The sequence below is a fragment of the Syngnathoides biaculeatus genome, chromosome 8 (genome assembly GCF_019802595.1).
Source record: "Syngnathoides biaculeatus isolate LvHL_M chromosome 8, ASM1980259v1, whole genome shotgun sequence".
NCBI lineage: Eukaryota > Metazoa > Chordata > Actinopteri > Syngnathiformes > Syngnathidae > Syngnathoides > Syngnathoides biaculeatus.
Window position 1 is genome coordinate 11,366,283 of NC_084647.1, and position 21,126 is coordinate 11,387,408.

The window sequence follows — 21,126 nt, forward strand, 5'->3', positions numbered from 1 at the left end:
AAACCAAATGAACAATGTAAGCGGAGGCTGGCTCGACTCGGTCCCTCTCTTCTTTTTCTTTTCTTTTCTTTTTTTTTGATGGTCTTTTTCTGTTTTTCTGTTGTTCCTTTTTTCTTTTTTTTTTTTTTTTTTTTTTTCTCTCGCGTAGGAGGCTGGTCCGAGCGCCGTTAAGAGCAGACGCCTCCTCCCATTCTCCGCCATCCTCGTGAGAACTTTGAGCCCTACCTGCGCTCCCCTCATCTCGGAATCTCCGCCTCGACTCGAAACGCGCTCCTGTCACCGGAGGTGAGCGACTCGCACTCGCGCGCGGACTCCGCTTGACACCGAATTTGAGCACGGGCAAGTCTCATTTGAAATGCAGACGCCGCACGAGTTCCGAAATAAATTACGACGACCGCCGACAGTGAACACGTCATCGCTGGCGTCACGTGCTACCTTCGGATTCGTTTATTTATGTTTTATCTCACGTCTGTCCAGCTCAGTAAAAACAAAACAAATGAACATGGCATCTATTAATATCATAAGATAAGCAGTATTATTATGCTACGCTGGTTCACATCATTGCGATGTCTCCCAATGCCAACCTCTGAGGAGCCTAATTAGACATCAAATTGAACAAACGAGAATGTCACAAAAAGTAGTAATAATGCATTAATAAAGATGTCGTCTGAATTTGCACACACAGCGACGTAGTTTGAAATCTGGTCGTTTTTGTCCAACACAAATATGACAAATTGTTGCATGAGTTGCAACAGGTGGCTCCAGTTTTATTCCGAGTACTTATTTCCATCTAATGGCGGAGCGTTTATTTGCCTTTCAATATTCAATTTTATTCTGATATAAACAGATGAACCAAGATATGTATATATATTTTGATCAATAATGGTTTTCAGACAAATTGGACGATTCCCTGCCGCACCCCTGGATGCGCCCTCATGATGTCACACGGGTGACTGTATAATCGCTGTATTATATCATAGACCGCAGTCAAGATTACGAGGGAGGAAATGTATAAACACGTGTGTGTGTGTTTTTGGAAATGTCATAATTCTTAGGAATTTGGAGTCAAGTAGAAAATCAAAGTGGTTATTTCATTTCATTTTATTTTTTGCATGGCTGGTGGGCACGCCATTCACAGGGACAGTTCTGTTGTCAGAATAAAAATGATTACATTACAAAAGATCTGAGTGAGAAGAAAGCGGGAGTTATCGTACATAAAACCCTCATTATTAATATGAACGTCACAAGCGTGGACGCATTTGATCTGGTCCAATGAGTTCCGTACAGTGTAATGCAGAGCAGCTCGCGAACACTTAAGCCAGTGAAAGGTTCTGAGATGTTATTTCGCTCTTGACCAATTGGTGACAGTCATATTAATATGACCCTGCGGCAAAGGAGCTATGCTTTGTTCATATTTGGACTTTCCTAGTCCATATTTAGATTTCTTAATTAGAAAGGAGAAAGACCTATCACGCCTTAATTTTCCACAATGTAAATCGTTCGCTGACGTGCTTTCATCAAAACACTCCGAGGATCAAGACTTACGTCACACTTTATGCACCCACATTTTAAAATATGTTTTTTTTTTTTTTTTTTTTGAGGGGATGGTTCTGTCTCAACCATTTGTGCTAATGAATACAGTTTTGTGAGATGGGCGGGGTTTGGGGGCAGGTCCAACCAGGGTTCACTGGGCAGAGATTGACTTGTCGTGTCATTAACCAAGCCGCTTATCCTCACGAGGGTTGCGGGAAAACGGGAGCCTATCCTAGCTAGCTTCGGGCTAAAGATGGACTACGCCCTGAACTGGTCGCCAGACAGTCACTGGGCAGATATCGACGACATCACCGAGCGGGAATCGATCCCACGCTGCCCGCACCAATGGCAGGCGTGTGTACCACTACGCCATCAGTGACAGGCAAAGACTTTTGGTGGCATAAAATTTCGATCGGCACTAGGCCCGATATCGCAACTGTCTTTTAGACAACAGCGATTTTGACCGTATCACTCCTGTAGGGCAGCACTTCATCCCTCGGGTTTGAATTCTCGCCTCCACCGTGCCAAGGGTTAAGACTCAAGTGCGCTAAGTAGCGGGCAAGAAGCCAAGGCTGCTGACCCAGCGGCGAGCGCTACAATTCCTCACAAAGACCTGTTAGGAAGGGTGACTCGGTTGATTTCATTTTTACGCTGTAAACAAGTTGGCACGGTGGCGCAACTGGTTAGAGCGTTGCCACCATAGTTCTAGGGACTCGGGTTCAAATCGTGGCCCCGGCACTCCGGTTTCCTCGCACATCCCAAAAACATGCAACATTGATTGGACACTCTAAACTGCCCCTAGGTGTGATGGTGAATGCGGCTGTTGTCTGTCTCCACGTTTCCTCCGATTGGCTGGCAACCGCTCCAGCACAACCTGCAACCCTCGTGAGGATAAGCAGCCCACAAAATGGACAGATGGATACATTTAAACAGGAGCTTGTGACTGTCTAGACCTGGAGTACAAAAATTGAAATCCTCAAGGTCCACAAATAATGTTTTGATGAATCAAAGGTCCATTCTTGCAGATCGGTCAGACCACATGCGATCATGTTGTAATGTACAAAACAAAATGTCCTTTTTATTTCAAACAACAACAGCAAATATTCACTAAAATGAGACGTAATTTCGACTTTGAAGGGCCCAAGTAAACCCCGTAATAATTCACAAACTGTCAACTGTAAATTGAGCATTATTTGAGGTCTCTGGACTCATCCACAATTAGGAAAATACACGTTTTATTCCATCACATCTGCCGAGACAGATCACCGCCAATTTTTGTTGTTTCCGCATCTGAGAATTTTTTATTTTTATTTATTTATTTTTTTTTTTTTTTGGGTACTTACCCAAAATCCACACCAAGTAACCAATCTGTTGCTTTTTGTCGCAATTTCCTCGATGTGATAAGAATCCCGCTTGGAGGTTGATTTGATAATTCAAATGTACTGCAGTTATATTTTATTTTTTTGTGGTAACCTCTGCGTTTTGACAGAATTTCTCTTAAAAAATTCCTCTGCTTTGTCACAAAATGCTTTTTCAAATCAGAACTCTTTATCATAGCTATAATTTCCTAGCATTTTAAGTACATAGGACTTGTACTCATCTAAGGGAAGATAACGATATTCGTTTGATTCTTCATGTAAATGAGGATTTTCACTTTTCTTGTAGCAGTGAACTTGGACCATACCATTTTTGTGCAGTCTTGTCTACTTTTGGCAAAATGTCACTGAAAGTTAAAAAAAAAAAAAAATAAGTATTCAGTGACCCACTAACAGACTGTCTCTATATTGTGGGCACAGAGACAAATTCCAGTCTGCATGTGGTGTGTAAAAACACACAAGGAATTTTTCTACTGCATCCAACCATTATCTACCGCTTTTCCGGGTCGCCTCACGGGGGAAGTAGCTTCAGCAGGGATACCCAGGCTTCCCCTTTCTCAGCCACTTCTTCCAGCTCTTCCGGAGGGATCCCGAGGCGTTCCCAAGCCAGCCGAGAGACATAGTCTCTCCAGCGTGTCCTTGGTCGTCCTCGGGGTCTCTTTCCGGTGGGACATGCCCGGAACACCTCACCAGAGAGGCGTTCGGGAAGCATCGGAATCAGATGCCCCAGCCACCTCATCTGGCTCCTCTCAATGCGGAGGAGCAGGGGCTCGACACTGAGCTCCTCCCGGATGACCGAGCTTCTCACCCATTCTCTAAGGGAGAACCCAGACACCCTATGGAGGAAACTCATTTCGTCCGCTCGTATCCGGGATCTTGTTCGTTCGGTAACGGCCCACAGCTCATCCCCATAGGTGAGGGTAGAACGTAGATCGACTGGTAAATTGAGAGCTTCACCTTTCGATTTAGCTTCCTCTTTAACCACAACGGACCAATACAAAGTCCGCATCACTGCAGACGCCGCACCGATGCGTCTGTCGATCTCCCGCTCCATTCTTCCCTCACTCGTGAACAAGACCCCGAGATACTTGAACTCCTCCAATTGGGGAAGGATCTCATCCCCGACCTGTAGAGGGCACGTCACCCATTTTCCGACTGAGGATCATAGTCTCGGATTTGGAAGCGCTGATTCTCATCCCAGATTTTCAATGAATGAATTCAGTTAATTAGACGTACCACATGGCAAGGTATGTCATATCTTCCACAGTATTTTGAGTGCAGGATGAGCTATAGGAGTGATGCCCTTTAATAGAATGCCACAGATTCAGCAGGGAGTGCAGCCGACCCCCCCACCCGCCATGTGTACAGCTGGTCTGGAGGAAAACACTTGTTGCAATTTGGGGACTGTCTTTGGATACTGATGGAAAACCTGTACATATACTGATTCATGTACATTCCAGCGTATCTGTATATCGCACTACTATACACTGATTGACTTGCTTTATGTTGACCATAGACAGATGATTGGAATATGGATGAGGTTTGCCGTAAGGGGGGTATTTAAGATAGAGATGGAACCGTCTCCCTAAGATGTGAGAGGACAATGAAACAGTACTGTCCAAAACTAGGTTATGTAAGGATTCTCTGATACATGCGTTAAAGAGGAGCTCAGACCAGTAAAGACACTGAATTCCCTTAGAAACTGTTTCTCATGGGAGGAAAAACGTTACATTTTTCAGGTGTCTATGGTGACATGATCGTAGGCTAGTTGAGACACCCTTCTGGTGGGTTTACACGTTCTCACGGTACTTTTGATTTCATGAAGCTAATCATTGAGGGAGGCGGTTGGGTGCAGTATTCTTGCCCAGTCTCCCACGCTGCGAAAACTAAAATCTAAATAAATTCAAATTTATCTGTGTGTCCCGGTACCGGACGCCCCTGGTGCTTCGTTTCACCCTCACCTCTAGAAATTCTGTTTCTGTACAACTGATCCATTCTCAATGAACTTCAATTATAATACCAAGAAACCACAGCGGAAGCTTAAAAACGCCACGGTGACACAGCAAAAAAAATAAAAACATGGCCGGCTTCATTATGGCCCCGTCACACCATGACGTTCTGGTCATCGTTCTCTGAAGATTTCAATCGTTCTATTTTCCAGCGTTCTCAAACGCGGATGACACATCTGGCGTGTGATTAACGCGTGTCTAACGCATGACTTAACGTGTGTCTAACGCACGAGAAGCGTGTAACAGCGACCAAATAAGATACCCCTAAAAACCATTAGCGTGTGCAAACGCGTCATTGGGGCGCGACGAGCGATTTGTCAACGTAGGAGGAGCGTGTTGAGCGTGTGACCAGTGGGTGAATAACGAAAGAAAAGACAGCAAAGCAAACGATGAAGTAACAACCAAGTAACGCGACAGTAACGACTGACTAACGATAGCTAAACGCGTGCAACGCTCGGCGAACCTCAGTAAAACGTTCCACGAACGTTCTCGACCGTCCTGCAGCGTTTAAAATTAAACGTTGATGAACGCTAGTCTCGGTGAGAACTTTTGTGCATGTTCATAGCTTTTTTTCCGGTTCTTCGCCGATTCTCAGCGATCATTGACGTTCACTAGAGTTCAAACAACGCTCTTCTGGAGCTATCCCGGCAACCGTGGGCGACTACCAACGTTTCCTCAAACGCTACAGAACGCTGACCAGAACGCCGTGGTGTGACGGGGCCATTACAGATTGCAGTTTTCACAAAGGAAGTTATAAACTTCAAAATTTACCTGTCGGGAAGCAACGCTCGGCCCACACCTGCTCCCCGAAAGGGTTGAATGACGTGACGTCGCGGGTCCGTGTAGTTGGCATCATCGTGTACATTTCAGCATCTGCGGGTAGTGTACTGTGTAGTGTACAATAAAATGGACATGCAAGAATGTCATCATATTGTCTTGTGTTGTAATGTGCTAATGTGTATTTAATTCATCCATCCATTTTCTCAGCAGCTTATCCTCACAAGGGTCACAGGAGAGCAGGAGCCTATCCCCGCTAGCTTCGGGCGAAAGGCGGACGACACCGTGAACGGGTCAGTCGCAGGGCAGATATCGACACCACCTCTTAGCGAGAGTGGATCCCACGCTTCTGCCTCACAGTTCGGAGGACCGGGTTCAAACCCGGCCCCGCCTGCATGGAGTGTGCATGTTCCCCAAAACATGCATTCATTGCTGATTCTAAATTGCCCGTAGGTGTGACTGTGCAACTGTTGTGTGTCGCTATGTGCCCTGCGATTGGCTGGCATCCAGTTCAGGGTGTACCCCGCCCCCTGCCCGATTACAGCTGGGATTGGCTCCAGCACTCCCACGACCCTCATGAGGATAAGGGGCTCAGATAATGGATATACCGATTCATTGGTCAGGTGCTAATTCTTCTATAATTATTGTATGTATCGCACATGCCAAATCACTTCATATTGACCTATAACTACTGTATTTTCCGCACTATAAATCGCACCTAAGAGCCTTATAAACAGGTGCGCCTCATATATGGATCAATATTGAGCCTTTAGCGCAGCCTACAAAATGGATGCATAAATTAACCCCAACCTCGACTGTGGCATCTATTCTATGCGCCTTATAATGCGGTGCAACTTATATATGAGAAAGGTTTTGAAAGATGCCAGTCATTGAACGTGCGCCTTATATTGCGGTGCGGAAAATACGGCAATTGGATTATTAATTTGGTCCTTAAACGTTGTTCCGCTGGGTTTTGCATTCTTCTGCCATTCCTCAATCCTGATCCGTGTTTACAGACGTTAGGAACAATAAAGAACATGATGCATTTTTCAAGCCGCTTTTCCTCACAAGGGTGACAGAATGAATAACATGTTTTGCTCAACAATAGCATTTGAATATACTAGATGCGAACATCATTTAAAAAAAAAAAAAACACAATAACTACTCATGCATACAACGTATAGGGTTGTAACGTGCCTTTCAGAGAACCTTAAAGAAGAGATGAACATAATGGATCTTAAGCTCCTCCCCCTTTGCTACAGTCACCATATCCCACAAGCTTCCAAAATGGCGACTGAACATAACAGGTTTGAACTGGATACTCTATCGCGTATTCCAGATAATATTGTGGTATGTTTTTTGCAAATGCGTCAGACTTGTCCAAGAGAATTCGACAGAGATGTCTCAACTATTTCACGCAATGATATGTACACGGAATTAATATTTTGGACGCAGCAGGACGCAATGTCAGAGTTACGGCGAAACATCGGCGATCGATGCAAAAAAGGTTTGACGCCTCGCAAACTTCATATTGAAATCCGACGGGATAAAATAGAGGAATCGTACAGCGCATGCAAAGCAGGGTGAGTATTTTTTACTTGGAAAGATCACGAGTAATATCATTGTAGCCTTTAGAAGTGAGTTACGTTCGATTTTCTAGGCACTTCGTCAACTGTGTTTTAGGCTTTGGTAAATGAATCAAGCGGGCCCCTCGTAACCGAGCCGGATATCTTTCATCAGAATTGCACGTTCCCCAAACGCATCTGAGGACCATTTCCTTTGTAACATTAACTTTTCCAAGCGCACGCCACTGACAACCAGGATTGCATGCGAGAGGGTCGTGTCAAGCCAGGGGGTCAGACAATGCGGTTATCTGATTGGTAATTATTGTACGAGTGATTGACGGGTCGGAAAGGTCCATTGCCGTATACATTTTTTTTCTTTTATCTTGCCACTGATCTGGTTGCGCTCTGTCGTTTTGACGTACTCGCTTCTCATCAAATGTTGATTAAACTCCCGTGATTCGCCCAAACTCCCCAAAAGCTTCCATCGTAACATCGCGTACTGCAGGAAAGCAAAATTTTCCATGTTGACAGTTATAACTGCTGCTGTATTCTCTGAGCTAGCTTTGCTGGAGTGCCGTCACTAATTTCCCCCCGCCCGCCCTGAGGCATCACATTCAAATCTTCACATGACTCCTCTCTAGGATAAAACGTACCGAGCGGGGCTGAAAAGGCATGGCGAGGCTCATGAAGCAAGACAAAACATTTCAAAGAGGTTTTCAGGGTTGCTTTGATACTTGGACCTTTGCACATTAATTTTAGATTTTTTTTTTTTTTTTTAGCACAATTCTGCATGTATTGCATCCGAGACGGATTGTTGTCTCAATAGATTGAGCATTTTAGTACTGCAAATATATATATATATATTTTTTTTAAATAGCTCTGTTTACAAACAACACATTGTCTCATGTTCTGTGGAAGGTCCCCCCCTCATGGAACCAAAGTGCTCGCTCATGTGGACTCCCCTCCGCCTGTTGTAAGATGTTTCTGTTTGTGCTGAGAATAAGAAGTGGGTCACATGGTTGAATTATCCATTTACAGGCTTGCATGCATCAGTGCCAAGAATTTGCACTTCGCGTAGACTACAGCAAAGCAGACACAGTGACCTTTCGGGAGCATGGAGGTGGGAGCCCAGCGCGGCGACATGCAGAAGAATCGACGCGGTGACGATGCGTCCGGAAAAACACGTGCCTCGTCCTATTCCAGTCTCAAGGCAAGTGTTTTTTTTTTTTTTTTTTTTTTGCAGAAGGAAAATGTTGCTGGGGAAGTAGATTTCAATTTATTGCTCTGTCATTGTTTATGGGTGCATCTGACTCGCTAATATCACTCTTAAAGCATAAATTCCTGTACAAAATGGAGGCCGCTGTTGAATATTTTTCACCACTTTCACTGCGCAAAACTTCCCTTGAGTTTGTATAATCTTTCTTGGGATAATCCATCCATGCATTTTCTTTTACCGCTCATCCTCACAAGGGTTGTGGGGAGAGCTCGAGCCTATCCCAACTGTCAACGGGCAGGAGGCGGGGTACACTCTGTAATGGTTGCCAGCCAATCGCAGGCCACATGGAGACAAACAGCGGCACTCAAAATCAGACCGAGGGGCAATTTCATCCTTCCATCCATCCATCCATCCATCCATTTTCTTTTGCCGCTTCTCCTCACAAGGGTCGTGGGGAGTGCTGGAGCCTATACCAACTGTCAACGGGCAGGAGGCGGGGTACACGTGGAACTGGTTGCCAGCCAATCGCAGGACACATGGAGAGAAACAGCAGCCCTCACAGTCACACCTAGGGGAAATTTCATCCATCCATCTATTTTCTTCTGCCGCTTATCCTCACGAAGCTTCGGGTAGTGCTGGAGCCTATCCCAACTGTCAACAGGCAGGAGGCAAAATACACCCTGAACTGGTTGCCAGCCAATCGCAGGGCACATGGAGACAAACAGCAATACTCACAGTCACACCTAGGGGCAATTTCATCCAGTTTCTTTTGCCACTTATCCTCACAAGGGTTGTGGGGAGTGCTGGAGCCTATACCAACTGTCAACAGGCAAGAGGCGCGGTACACACGGAACTGGTTGCCAGCCAATCGCAGGACACAATGGAGACAAAACAGCAGCCCTCACAGTCACACCTAGGGGCAATTTCATCCATCCATCAATTTTCTTTTGCCGCTTATCCTCACAAGGGTCACGGGGAGTGCTGGAGCCTATCCCAAATGTCAAGGGGCAGGAGGTGGGTTACACCCTGTAATGGTTGCCAGGCAATCGCAGGCCACATGATGACAAACAGCGGCAATCAAAATCAGACCTAGTGGCAAATTCATCCTTCCATCCATCCATCCATCCATCCATTTTCTTTTGCTGCTTATCCTCATGAGGGTTCGGGGAGTGCTGGAGCCTATCCCAACTGTCAACGGGCAGGAGGCTGGGTACACAATGAACTGGTGGCCAGCCAATCGCAGGGCACATGGAGACAAACAGCCGCATTCACAATTACACCTACGGGCAATTTAGAGTGTCCAATTAATGTTGCATGTTTTCGGGATGTGGGAGGAAGCCGGAGTGCCCGGAGAAAACCAACACAGACACGGGGAGAACACAGAATTCCACACAGGCAGTAAATTAAGGTCAAATGCTTTGGCCAAAACAGGTGTTGGCAAAATAACCAAACCAAAACAAAACTAATCGAGGGTCTTCCTTTGCTTGCATTTCAAGAATGTGGTCTTTACTCCGCTAATTGGAAGCACATTAAATGGCCGTTTGGGTATTCATCACGAAAGTTCTCCAAGCTTCTTCAGAGCCAGAACTCACCAAAGCGAGATCGTCTTGTGTCAAGCTAACCGTTCCAGCGTGAGGCTCGGCAAGATCTTTTGACCCGGTTCAAGATCCATCTGCCTTGTAACTTTTTGTCCACGGTCCCCCGTAAGAAAGCGCTGAAAAATGAGGCAGTTTTGATGAGACCACCTCGGGATTTTCTGCCTCACGGTTGCCTTTCTTTTACGTCAGACATCCTTTAAAAAATAAGCAAAAAAAGTCTTCCTTCAAAGTCGAGTGCAGCTTGAAAAGAGATCAAATCCTGGTGGTGCTTCTTCCCCTGATGAAAGTGATGTGAGACAATGGCGTTCAAGCAGCTTCTCACAATATGGACTGCGTCTCTGGACCGACTTTATTTCTTCTCATTATTGTTCTGTTTCCTGGGTGGGACGTAGCGCAACCTTGTGAACCCTTTTTGTTACCTGCCTGTTTTTCTATTGTACCGATAAGAATAGAGATTGGGTTACAACATCCCTGCTCGCAAAATGTAGCTCCAATAATAATGATAAACTTCAAAGATAAATCGTGGAACATATGTTTTGAAGATTTGAATGGAATTTGATCAAACGAGTATAGAACATCAGATTTTGTTTTTTTGTTTTAATCTGGAAGAAGGTGTACGCATTCTTTCGGGAACAAACAAGCTCATTGTGGGACAGAACTTGACAGAATCCTCAGATTGGAGCAAAGCTTTTGTACATTTTCCAACGCACTTTGTTTACCCTGCATGAAAGTTAAGGGGATTATCATCACTCTTTGTGTATGTGTGCACGATAACTTAAGAACCGGTTTTCACATGTCTGCTAATTAAGGCTACAATTGAGGGCTGATTAAATGCGTCTCAACGGCTTTATCCAACAGCTTAATTGGTCTCAAATCTAAAAATGTGCTAACTGTGAACATTAAACACAGACTAACAACTTACAGTATTTGTGCTAACGTTTCGAACTGGCACGCCCAGGGCAGATAGTTTGAGAGCGCAGTATTTACAATTTGCTCGGAGATAATGATAATGCAAAGTTGGCAGGGGTTAGAATGAATTAAACGTATATTTAATGTAGCGTAATTTCCGGCCAATAAACCGCGACTTTTTTCACACGCTTTCAACCTTGCGGTTTATGCATGATGAGGGTAATTTGTGCTTTTTTTCTAACAGCCGTAAGGGGGCACACGAGCGGAAAAGGTAATAGTGAGACCGGTGGAATATATGTGCCGAGGAAGTGACTTTTAGTGGTCAGGCCCAGTTAGCACTGCGCTAGCGTGTTACTGGCATGTCTCAGTGACTTTTACAGGTAAGTTTTTTTTTAACCTTACCTGTTAGCGCGGCGCTAGTGTTAGCGTTAGCGTGGCGCTTGCATTAGCGTTAGCGCGGCGGCGCTAGCGTTAGCACTAGCGTGGCGGCGCTAGCGTTAGCACTAGCGTGGTGGCGCTAGCGTTAGCGTAGTGCTTGCATTAGCGTTAGCACTAGCGTGGTAGCGTTAGCGTGGCGGAGCTAGCGTTAAACTTTCCGTGTACCGTCTTTCTTTGTAAATATCTCATGTTTCGATGTGGGCACTTGCGGCGTTTACACAGCTGCGGCCCATGTGTGTACCAAATGGTATTTCCTTTACAAATGTACTGGATGAGGTTTACAAAACAGGTGCACTCCGTAGACCGGGAATCACAGTAATCTAAAAAAATGGGAATGTGCAATTACCAAAATAACATACTGAACTGTGTTGTAACCACAGCAACCCCATCAATCTCTTGACTTTCCCAACAGATTTAAATTGAATAAAAATGATAAAGAAGTAGTGATGATATTGGAGTAACTCCCAATATGAATGTGTACAATATTATGCCACTAACAATAATATCAGTGTGACAATCGTTGGACTTGAACGCAAACATCTACAGTCCTTGTAACTATTTTTAGTTTCATCAAAAAAAAAAAAAAAAAATAGCACATATATAATCTAAAGTGTTATAGAATTTCATCACAGTCCTAAATAAAGCTACAGCGGAACATTGATTTAACGCACTAAAAGGAGGAAGGTGTCATCCGATAAAGCATTTTTTTTTTCATGGCCTAATTACCCAATATAGTGCTGAATGACTTTTTGCTATAGTACAAGATTACTGTAAATAAATATAAAAAAAAAGTTTGAAAATGTTTGAAAGGTTTTAAAGTTTGTCCAAACTTAACTCGCTGGATCTTGGGAGGGGCGATAATGGCATACTGGTGGAAAGTCGCAGTGGCAAGTCACTTTTATGAAACTTCTTGATTGGCGCGCTTCCTGTTTTCACCTCCATTTTGAATACCGTAGATAAGACAAAAACAACTGAATACTGTACCAAAAACCACAACAGAATGTTCGAGCGACGAGAGAAACACAAGCGCTGGAGTAAACATGCTTGAGATATGTTATCTCATGCGATGCCTTTGATGGCACGAGGACTACAGAAAATATTTGACGATTTGACATGGGGGGGCGCCACGTGGCTGAGATTAAAAGCCAACGGCATGCTACCTTTTTGTCATGATATTTTACTCTCATCTCAACACAATTACTGGATCATTTTGTATCATTTAATGTAGGTAAATTCCAACACCGTCAACTCGTACTGTATCTAATTTGTCTTAATTTTCCTTGCAGTTGTTTCTGGTGGCTTTGTCCTTTGCCTATTTTGCGAAGGCTCTGTCAGGAAGCTACATGAAGAGCACCATAACTCAGCTGGAGAGGCGCTTTGACATTCCCAGTTACCTAATAGGCATCATCGACGGAAGCTTTGAGATCGGTGCGTAAGTCTGCTTGTCATCACATTTGTTTGTTTGTTTTTTTTTTTTTTTTGGGGGGGGGGCGCTGTTGTCTACAGCATCCTTGTCACTAATACGTCATCCACTCACCCCTCACTTTGGAGAAATGAACAGCTCCCAAAGTTATTCAAGGTACAGAGAAAGAGGATTTGTGTGTGTTTGTATTTGCGAAAATGTGACTCACGATGTTGAGCGAGGACAAAGGCAGATCTTTTCATTTGTGTCCCATATAGGCCTTGTTGTACTCAACACTGCCCCCCCCATCCCTTCCTCCACCCCAGTTAACATGAACATTTTTGACTTCTCAAGCCGTCAATGCAAGTGAACCTAAAGTTCCACTGTCATGAAATGCATAATTTTTAGTTTGTTATTGATGAAAAAACGGCAGCCGGTATGGACCCATCCGTTTTTACACCACACAACATGATTTTGACGTATGTGGCTTTTTGTAACTCCCGCCATGAAAATCCTCTTGAAGGATTTGTTTTCAAGAAGAAGCAGGAAGTGACGTACAGGGCAGTACCGCACTCAAGCGGGCTCGTAGTTTTACCTGCGGGAAGGTAGCTCTTTGTTCCTTCGGGTTCGCCAAAATGCCGGCTCGTTGTATTCCTGAATATTTGAACACTCGCTAGAATGGATTTACTCTTCATACTTTTCAAAAAGACCCGGTTCGTCGTGAAAAATGGATTGCACGGGTGCAAAGGACGAGAGCTTCGTGGGTTCCAAATGACAGGTAGGTGTGTATACAGCTACTAAAAAAAAATAATAGTTTGTGGGGGTGGGGGACGTAATCCTCTCATTATGTAACAAAAGATCTGCGTACGTCAGTCAGCGGTGCTAAATGTGTCGATCGGCTGGTCTGGCTCATACATAGTGTCTGGGAGTGTCTGGGCAGTACCGCACTCAAGCGGGCTCGTAGTTTTACCTGCGGGAAGGTAGCTATTTGTTCCTTCGTGTTAGCCAAAATGCCGGCTCGTTTTACTGCTGGACATTACTGGAACACTCGGGAGGATGGATTCATTCTTTGTACTTTTAAAAAAAGTAAAGTTTGTCGTGAAAAATGGATTGCGCGGGTGCAAAGGACGAGAGCTTGTGTAGATAGCTACTAAAAAAAATAATAGTTTGGTGGGGGGGACGTAATCCTCTCAGGATGTAACAAAAGATCCGCGCACGTAAGTCAGGGGTGCTAAATGTGTTGATGTACCCGTCGGCACCGAGCACGGCTTCGGACGAGGGGCACGGCTTCGGCCGGACTGACTCATCCATACTGTCTGGGAGTCTGTTGTCAGAAGTGATCCGCATATCATCTAAATATGGTTTGAAACGAAACGATAGGATAAAATTGCCCTGGCCACTTCACTCGATTGTGTCCGCGGCGGATGGCTTCGGCCGAGTTGGCTCATACGTACTGTCTGGGAGTCTTTTGTTACTTAGAAGTGATCCGCATATCATCTAAATATGCCTCGAAATTATAGGGCAAAATTGCCTCGGTCACCTTCCGTGGCACAGCACGTTTTAAATGGCGAATGTCGCAGTGTGACGTAATGCACAGAGTATGCAGCAGGCAATATTGCTACCACTTGAATGTCCGATGAGACTTCCGCAACTTTGCGCATGGTTGACGCGCTCTCCGCTCATATTTCTTTTTTCGTACGGACATTGAAGTGAATAATGTTATATGTATTTTTCATTACAATAACTATTTTAGAATGTTTCTAGGCATGACACTTGACCTTTGAATAGAAAGTTGGTTTTGGGCTTAAAGCCAAGTCTGAGAGGACAAGAACTCCGATGAGCGTCCGTCCGTTAGGGTCCAGACAACAGCAGCAATGGAAACTTGGATTTAGGTGCAGGGGCATGTGTTTTTTTTTTTAATTTTTTTGGCTGACCTTGCAGACTAAGTAAGATTAACCCTCATTACACTCAAGGTGGATAAGAACCAAGACCGCAGCACAAAAAAAAAAAAAAAAAAATTGTGAAGTCGATGTACGCCTTGCACCCAGTGATTCTTCACAACATATCAATACCGGCCACTGCTGTTAATCCAAAGGACAAGTTATAACAAAAGGAACAAAGGAAGAGCCAAATAAAAACTGAAGTAGAATATGTGGAAGAAAGAAAGACCGGGCAGGGAGCCAGTTGGCCAATAAAGTTGGCTCAAAGCGAGACTGATGAGGACTGGAGCACAGAAACTGGAAGACAAACTTTGGGCGCAAACGTGAAGCAAAGGACGGATTCTGGCAAGAAAAGTTCTCCGTCCACATTGTTTTCACGCCCCCGGTCGTGTAGATGGTTGAAGGTGGAGCTTTTGACAGCGCCAACGCGGGGTGAAGCGGCGGTCGGCTCGTCGCTGGACCGCCATCGATTTTTCCAAGTGAAAAGGAAGACAGGCCAAGCTGCTGGAGATGTAATTGTACCTCTTTTGAAAAAAAAAAAAAAAAAAAAAAGGGTTACGCTCAAATGATTCGCTTGGAAAGGACAAAAAAAAATGCAACTCAGAGCCACTCAACCTTTTCAACGTGCGGCTTTTATTACAGGCCACGGCAAGGAAGTACTGCATAAAATCAAATTAATAATGACTATCAATGCCTGCGCTCTAATAGATGCAGGGTTTATAGTTCCGTCATATGAATGTACTTCGGTCAACGCTATAATATAGGTTATGAGATGAGGCTATGTGGAGTTGAATTTTTCCCACGGCCAAAACTGTACCGTCAATGTTCTGAATCCATCCGGAACTGGACTTCACTGTCAAACAGTACTTCTGAAGTTCGAGCAGGAATGTTTACAGTGTCATCCCGAGTATTGCTGTGATTAATAATCCTTTTACTGCACGTCTGTCCGTTGGCAGGGATGATTTGCATGCATTCTTGACCTTTTTTTGTGCTTGTCAAAATGTATGATTCACAAATTGTATTGAGTCAAAATAAGATCAGTTTCTGGATGTATGGTCATAATCAGGCGGCACGGTGACTCCGCTGGTAAAGCGTTGGCCTCACAGTTCTGAGGACCCGGGTTCGATCCCGGCCCCGCCTGTGTGGGGTTTGCATGTTCTCCCCGTGCCCGCGTGGGTTTTCTCCAGGTGGGCACTCCGTTATTTTTTTCCCACATTCCAAAAACATGCAACATTAATTGGATGCTCTGAATTGCCCGGAGGTGTGATTGTGAGTGTGGCTGTTTGTCTCAGTGTGCCCTGCGATTGGTTGGCAACAAGTTTAGGGTGTACCCCGCCTCCTGCCTGTTGACAGCTGGGATAGGTTCCGGCGCACCCAGTGCCCCATGTGAGGATAAGCGGTGAAGAAAATGGATGGATGGATGGATAAATACACTGTTGAAGTCCTTTTAGCTATTCAATCTCGCAAAAACTGATACGGCGACCTAGGAAGGACCCGATTAATTTTTCTGGGCGATACCAGCTGTCGGCTCAGCCGATTTCTTTGTCTTAAGGTTTAAGCAAATATTTGGGTTCCGCCTGCTAAACTTTGCCAGGGAACTTCACAAGAAGCAACAGTTTGGCAGATGGGGAGCAGTTCAGAAGAGGTTAAGTGCTCGCAGCAAGCTGTTTATTGACGCCCCCAAATTAAACTTAAAACAAACAGAATTACAATTTGTATATTTCGACAACCCACATCCAAACAAATGTCCTGAGACACAATTCGAGTAGCATAGACACGCTAACAAAGGCAGCATCAATTGTTGTGTGATCACCTTTTAATTTAATTTTTTAATTTACTGTATGAACAGAAATGATGCAGCAACACACGTAAACAGACAATATAACAATACTCACATGCATATACATGCATAGTCTTTGAAAATGGCCTGATACTGTGCAGTTGGGACCATCGTTTTTGTATACACGTACCACCATCTACAATATATTTTATACTGCTTGCCTGCCAAGGTAGATGCACGTGCAAAAAGAAGCCACAAAATGTAATAAACCATAAAATCGTGATGTGCCAACTATTATCTATGTTTCATTTAATTACCGTTTGTATGATGAATATGTTTTTTTTTCTCGTCGGAAACGTAATTTAAAAAAATGTTGGGCTCATACGAGGGCGCCAATGTACTCATTTCCTTTTTATTTCGTTTTCATGGCAAAATATGATTTGGGATAAAAGAGTTTTTTTTTTTGGTCACAGAATGAATTAAACCCGTCAGCCAAGGCAGCACGAAAGTAAGTTCCAGTCGCTGAAAAGTTGAGAAGGTCACCGGCAGCGCCGTCCCCTTTTTCTCCCGTGGAAGATATTCACATGCGGTCAAGGCGAGGCGCGACCCCTATAGGACGGTTGTCAGGGAAACAGAGTAATACGAAGGCCAACGTGAATACAAATCGCAAAGGAAGGCACAACTGTGAAGAACAGAGCAGTGGAGGAACATGGCGGCGAGTAAAAAATAGGGATGCTCCATCCATTTTTTTTTTGATATTGTGGACCCTCGTGTAGCTCAGGTTTAGCATTTGCAAATTCATCTATACGGAAATCATCTTTTGTCACGACTGGAAAATCTCTCATATGTATATATCGCTATCTATATATACACACGTATGGAAAAATACTGTCAGAATTGTTGACATCTGCATACCGCTAATGTACATTGCACGCTACGCGATTTACTGTGCCGTATATTTAAGGGTGCAGCAATTTTTGAAGATGTTTGTAAGCCTTTGAAATACTCTCGAAGTGTTTGGGGGATTGTAGCTTGCGGTATAGTTTTGGTTCAGTATATTACTATAGATAGTTATAATCTTTTTTTTTTTTTTTTTTTTTTTTTTTTAGTGTGATATCAATTATTCGCAGTGGCAAATTGGGGACAATCAAGATCTGAGACTGTACCGCGCATCCTGTTCGGCGGCGCGGGGGACTTCGGGGCCTTTCCCAGCTGACTTGGGACAAAAACTTGGAACGACGCGCTGGACTTGCGGGAGTGGGATCGAGATCACGTCCATTTTTATAACGATCATAGCGCTTGATCTATGTTGTGTGAAATCAATGTGAGCTTCTTAAAGACCTACGGTAATTGGTTTGAAACCATGCAGTCATCTGCAAGGAACAATAAATCATTTAGCACATTTGGGAACTATAGTTTTTTTTTTTTAAAGGCTACACATGGGGCTTATCTTCCCATTTTCTGATATGAGCCAAAGCTGACCTACAAAACATAAACGTGTCAGGGGCACGGCCGAGGCGCTGCCCTTGGGCGGTGCTTCCTGTGAGGGGCATGGCCAAACCACTGCCCTGGGCCGTACCACCTCTGACACTTGTCACGCAGCTGCTTGACATTGGACACTAGTTAGACCAGGCATTTAAAGGTCAAGTGTCATCCCTATAAACATTCTAAAATAGATATAGTAATGAAAAATACATATCACATTATTCACTTCAGTGTCTATACGAAAAAATAAATATGAGCGGAGAGCGTGTCATCCATGCGCAAAGTTGCGAAAGTGTCATTCGACATCCAAGTGGTCGCCATATTGGCTGCATCTCCTGTCCGTGACGTCACACTGGGACATTCGCCATTGAAAACACGCTGTGGCCCCTACTATGGGACACGCCCCTTCTGACACGGAAGCTCTTTTCGAAGAAGAGAACATCTCACAAACGAGTGAAGTTACCAGGGCAATATTACCCTATCGCTTTGAGCCATTTTTAGATGATATGCGGATCACGGCCAAACCGCCTCCCTGTCCAATTCACTTCCGCGGCGGAGATGAGCCACCGTGGCCTGGCTGCAACGAGCCACCCTGGCCGACAAGGGTGAGCCTTTAGCTAACATGAAGGAACAGCGAGCTACCTCCCCCCAGGTAAAACTAATAGAAACCAACGAGTCCGGTTGAGGGCGCTCCTGCCCCGTACGTCACTTCCTGCTTCTTCTCGAAAACAAATCCCTCGAGGATTTTCATGGAGGGAGTTACAAAAAGCCATGTACATCAAAATCATGTTTTGTGGTGAAAAAAGGCATGGGACCATACCAGCTGCCATTTTTTCATTAATAACATACTAAAAATCATGCATTCTATTACAGTAGCCCTTTAAGTTTTTGAATGTGTCATCGGCATTGCCCAGTTCGTTCTGTCATGAGCACGAGGCTCGGGGAACGACCCAAATGCAGGACTCCCAGGCAAAGGCACGGTGTTGAAGGTGGTTTCATTCCAGGCTAAGGTCATACACACGTAAGCAGTCCAAAATAGGCAGAGGCACAAATACGTGAGGGTAGAGGCAAGGTCCAAAAACATGAGACGGAGGTCCGATGATAATGGGGCAACATTTGACACATGAACAAAAACTTAACAAGACTAAGGAGGCGCAGATACGCTGTGACAAATTGATGCTCTACACAAGGCTAGCGACTTACGCACAATAGCGGAAAATCCAACATGCACGACAGCTGTCAGAGGTGGTACTGCACAGGGTAGTGGTTTAGCCATGCACCTTGACAAAATGTACAATCATCAAAATGTTTAGCCGGCTTCATTACCGCTCATTATTATTGGGTATTACCGGTATTTTAAAGTAACTATTAGCGGAATATCTATGTCATTATTTGCATGCAGATCCATTTTCTTTCCAGCTGTACATGTAGAGTCCAACTTATTGTGCAAGAGTAAGCTAGCAAAGGACGTTGCCCCAGCTTTTGAATACAAAACTGCGTGTCTCCCTCCAAATCAACCAGTATTTCCTTTCTTGTGCCAGGTAACCTGTTAGTCATAGCCTTCGTCAGTTACTTTGGTGCCAAGCTCCATCGGCCAAAGATCATCGCGGCGGGTTGCGTGCTGATGTCTATCGGTACCTTCATCATTGCCCTGCCGCACTTCATCATTGGGCGGTGAGTAAAGAACTTCACTTCGACCGAGTGTTGCCGACTTGTTTTTTTCCTCACGTTTTTGATTCCGTGCTTCGTCTCCAGTTATGAATTTGAGTCTTCGGCGCGCTGGGTCGTGAATTCAAGCCTTAGCCCGTCGCCGTGTTCCGTGGGCTCGACATCTGACCTCAGCCAGGAGAGTAAATTACTCGAAGTGGCAAGCACAGGTGTGTGTCTGCTCGGATAAACACAAATCAGATGCCCACACACGAGTACTGTCATGGAATGATCTCCTCCAGATTGTGAAGGAGATTCCAACCTGTCCATGTGGATTTATGTGCTCCTGGGAAATGTCCTACGAGGGATCGGCGAGACTCCTGTTCAACCCCTTGGGATCTCCTACATTGATGACTTTGCTAATGAGGAGAATGCTGCTTTGTATGTGGGTAAGAAAGCCATTTCCAATACCTTTCTACAGTATTGTCACGGGCACGAGGCAAGGGGCTGGACCCAAATGCAGGACCCCCAGCCAAAGGCATAATGTTGAGAGTGGTTTTATTCCAAACTGAGGTCATACACGGTTTAAGGTGTTCGAGAAGCAGAAGCACAAAAACGCGAGGCTGCAGGCAAGATCCTAAATCATAAAGCAAGGTCCGATGATGAGGCAAAATTGGAAAGGTGAACAAAAAACGTAACAAAGCTGTGAAGGCAAAGACTCGCTGTGACAAATGGATGCTGTACACAAGGCTTGGGAATATACGCATAATAGCGGATGCAGTACATGCAGTGATGCAACGCAACAAACGAACTCGCAAATGCCAATGACGCATTCAAAACTTAAGTGCCTGGTCTAGTTAGTCCAATGTAAAGCAGCTGGGTGACAGCTGGCAGAGGTGGTACCGCCCATGGCAGTGGTTTGGCCATCCCCCTGACAAGTACCGTAATTTCCGGCCTATAAGCCGTGACTTTTTTCACACGCTTTCAACCCTTTTATGCGGTGATCCGGCTAATTTGTGCATTTTTTTTCCAACGGCCGCAAGGGCCACTCGTGCGGAAAAAGTAAGAGTGAGACCGAATAGATGTGGCGAGGAAGTGACTTTTACCTGTCTGGCCCCTGCGCTAGCGTATTACTGCCGTGTCTCTAGTGATTTTTACCAGTATGCTTTTTTTTTTTTTTTTTTTTTTTTAACCGGCCCTGTTGGCCTTAGCGCGCGTGTTTGTGCTAGCCTTAGCGTTAGTGCGGTGGCGCTAGCGTTAGCGCTTTGCTACCGCCAGCGCTAGTGTTAGCATTAGCGCTAGTATTAAACTCTCTGTGTACCGTCTTTTTTTGTAAATATCTTGTGTTTCAATGTGGGCTTTTAAAGGGCTGCGGCCTATGTTTGTACCAAATGGTACTTCCTTTACAAATGTAGTGGGTGAGGGTTATAGCCAGGTGCGCTCCGCAGGCC

The 21,126-nt window shown here is 44.8% G+C and overlaps 1 protein-coding gene across 2 annotated transcripts in view; it reads left to right on the forward strand.

Moving 5' to 3' along the window:
* The window catches only part of slco1c1 (solute carrier organic anion transporter family, member 1C1), a 37,866-nt gene continuing 16,740 nt past the window's right edge, over positions 1 to 21,126 (forward strand). Inside the window, exons 1-7 of one of the 2 annotated variants that reach the window (XM_061828409.1) lie at positions 1 to 16; positions 149 to 285; positions 8,299 to 8,470; positions 12,708 to 12,849; positions 19,570 to 19,702; positions 19,784 to 19,905; positions 19,978 to 20,124. In XM_061828409.1, coding sequence (XP_061684393.1) covers positions 8,375 to 8,470; positions 12,708 to 12,849; positions 19,570 to 19,702; positions 19,784 to 19,905; positions 19,978 to 20,124 — 640 coding nt within the window. In that variant the 5' untranslated portion in view covers positions 1 to 16; positions 149 to 285; positions 8,299 to 8,374. Of the gene's footprint in view, positions 17 to 148; positions 286 to 8,298; positions 8,471 to 12,335; positions 12,646 to 12,707; positions 12,850 to 19,569; positions 19,703 to 19,783; positions 19,906 to 19,977; positions 20,125 to 21,126 lie in introns of those variants that run through there. The other variant, XM_061828410.1, reaches the window with a different exon arrangement.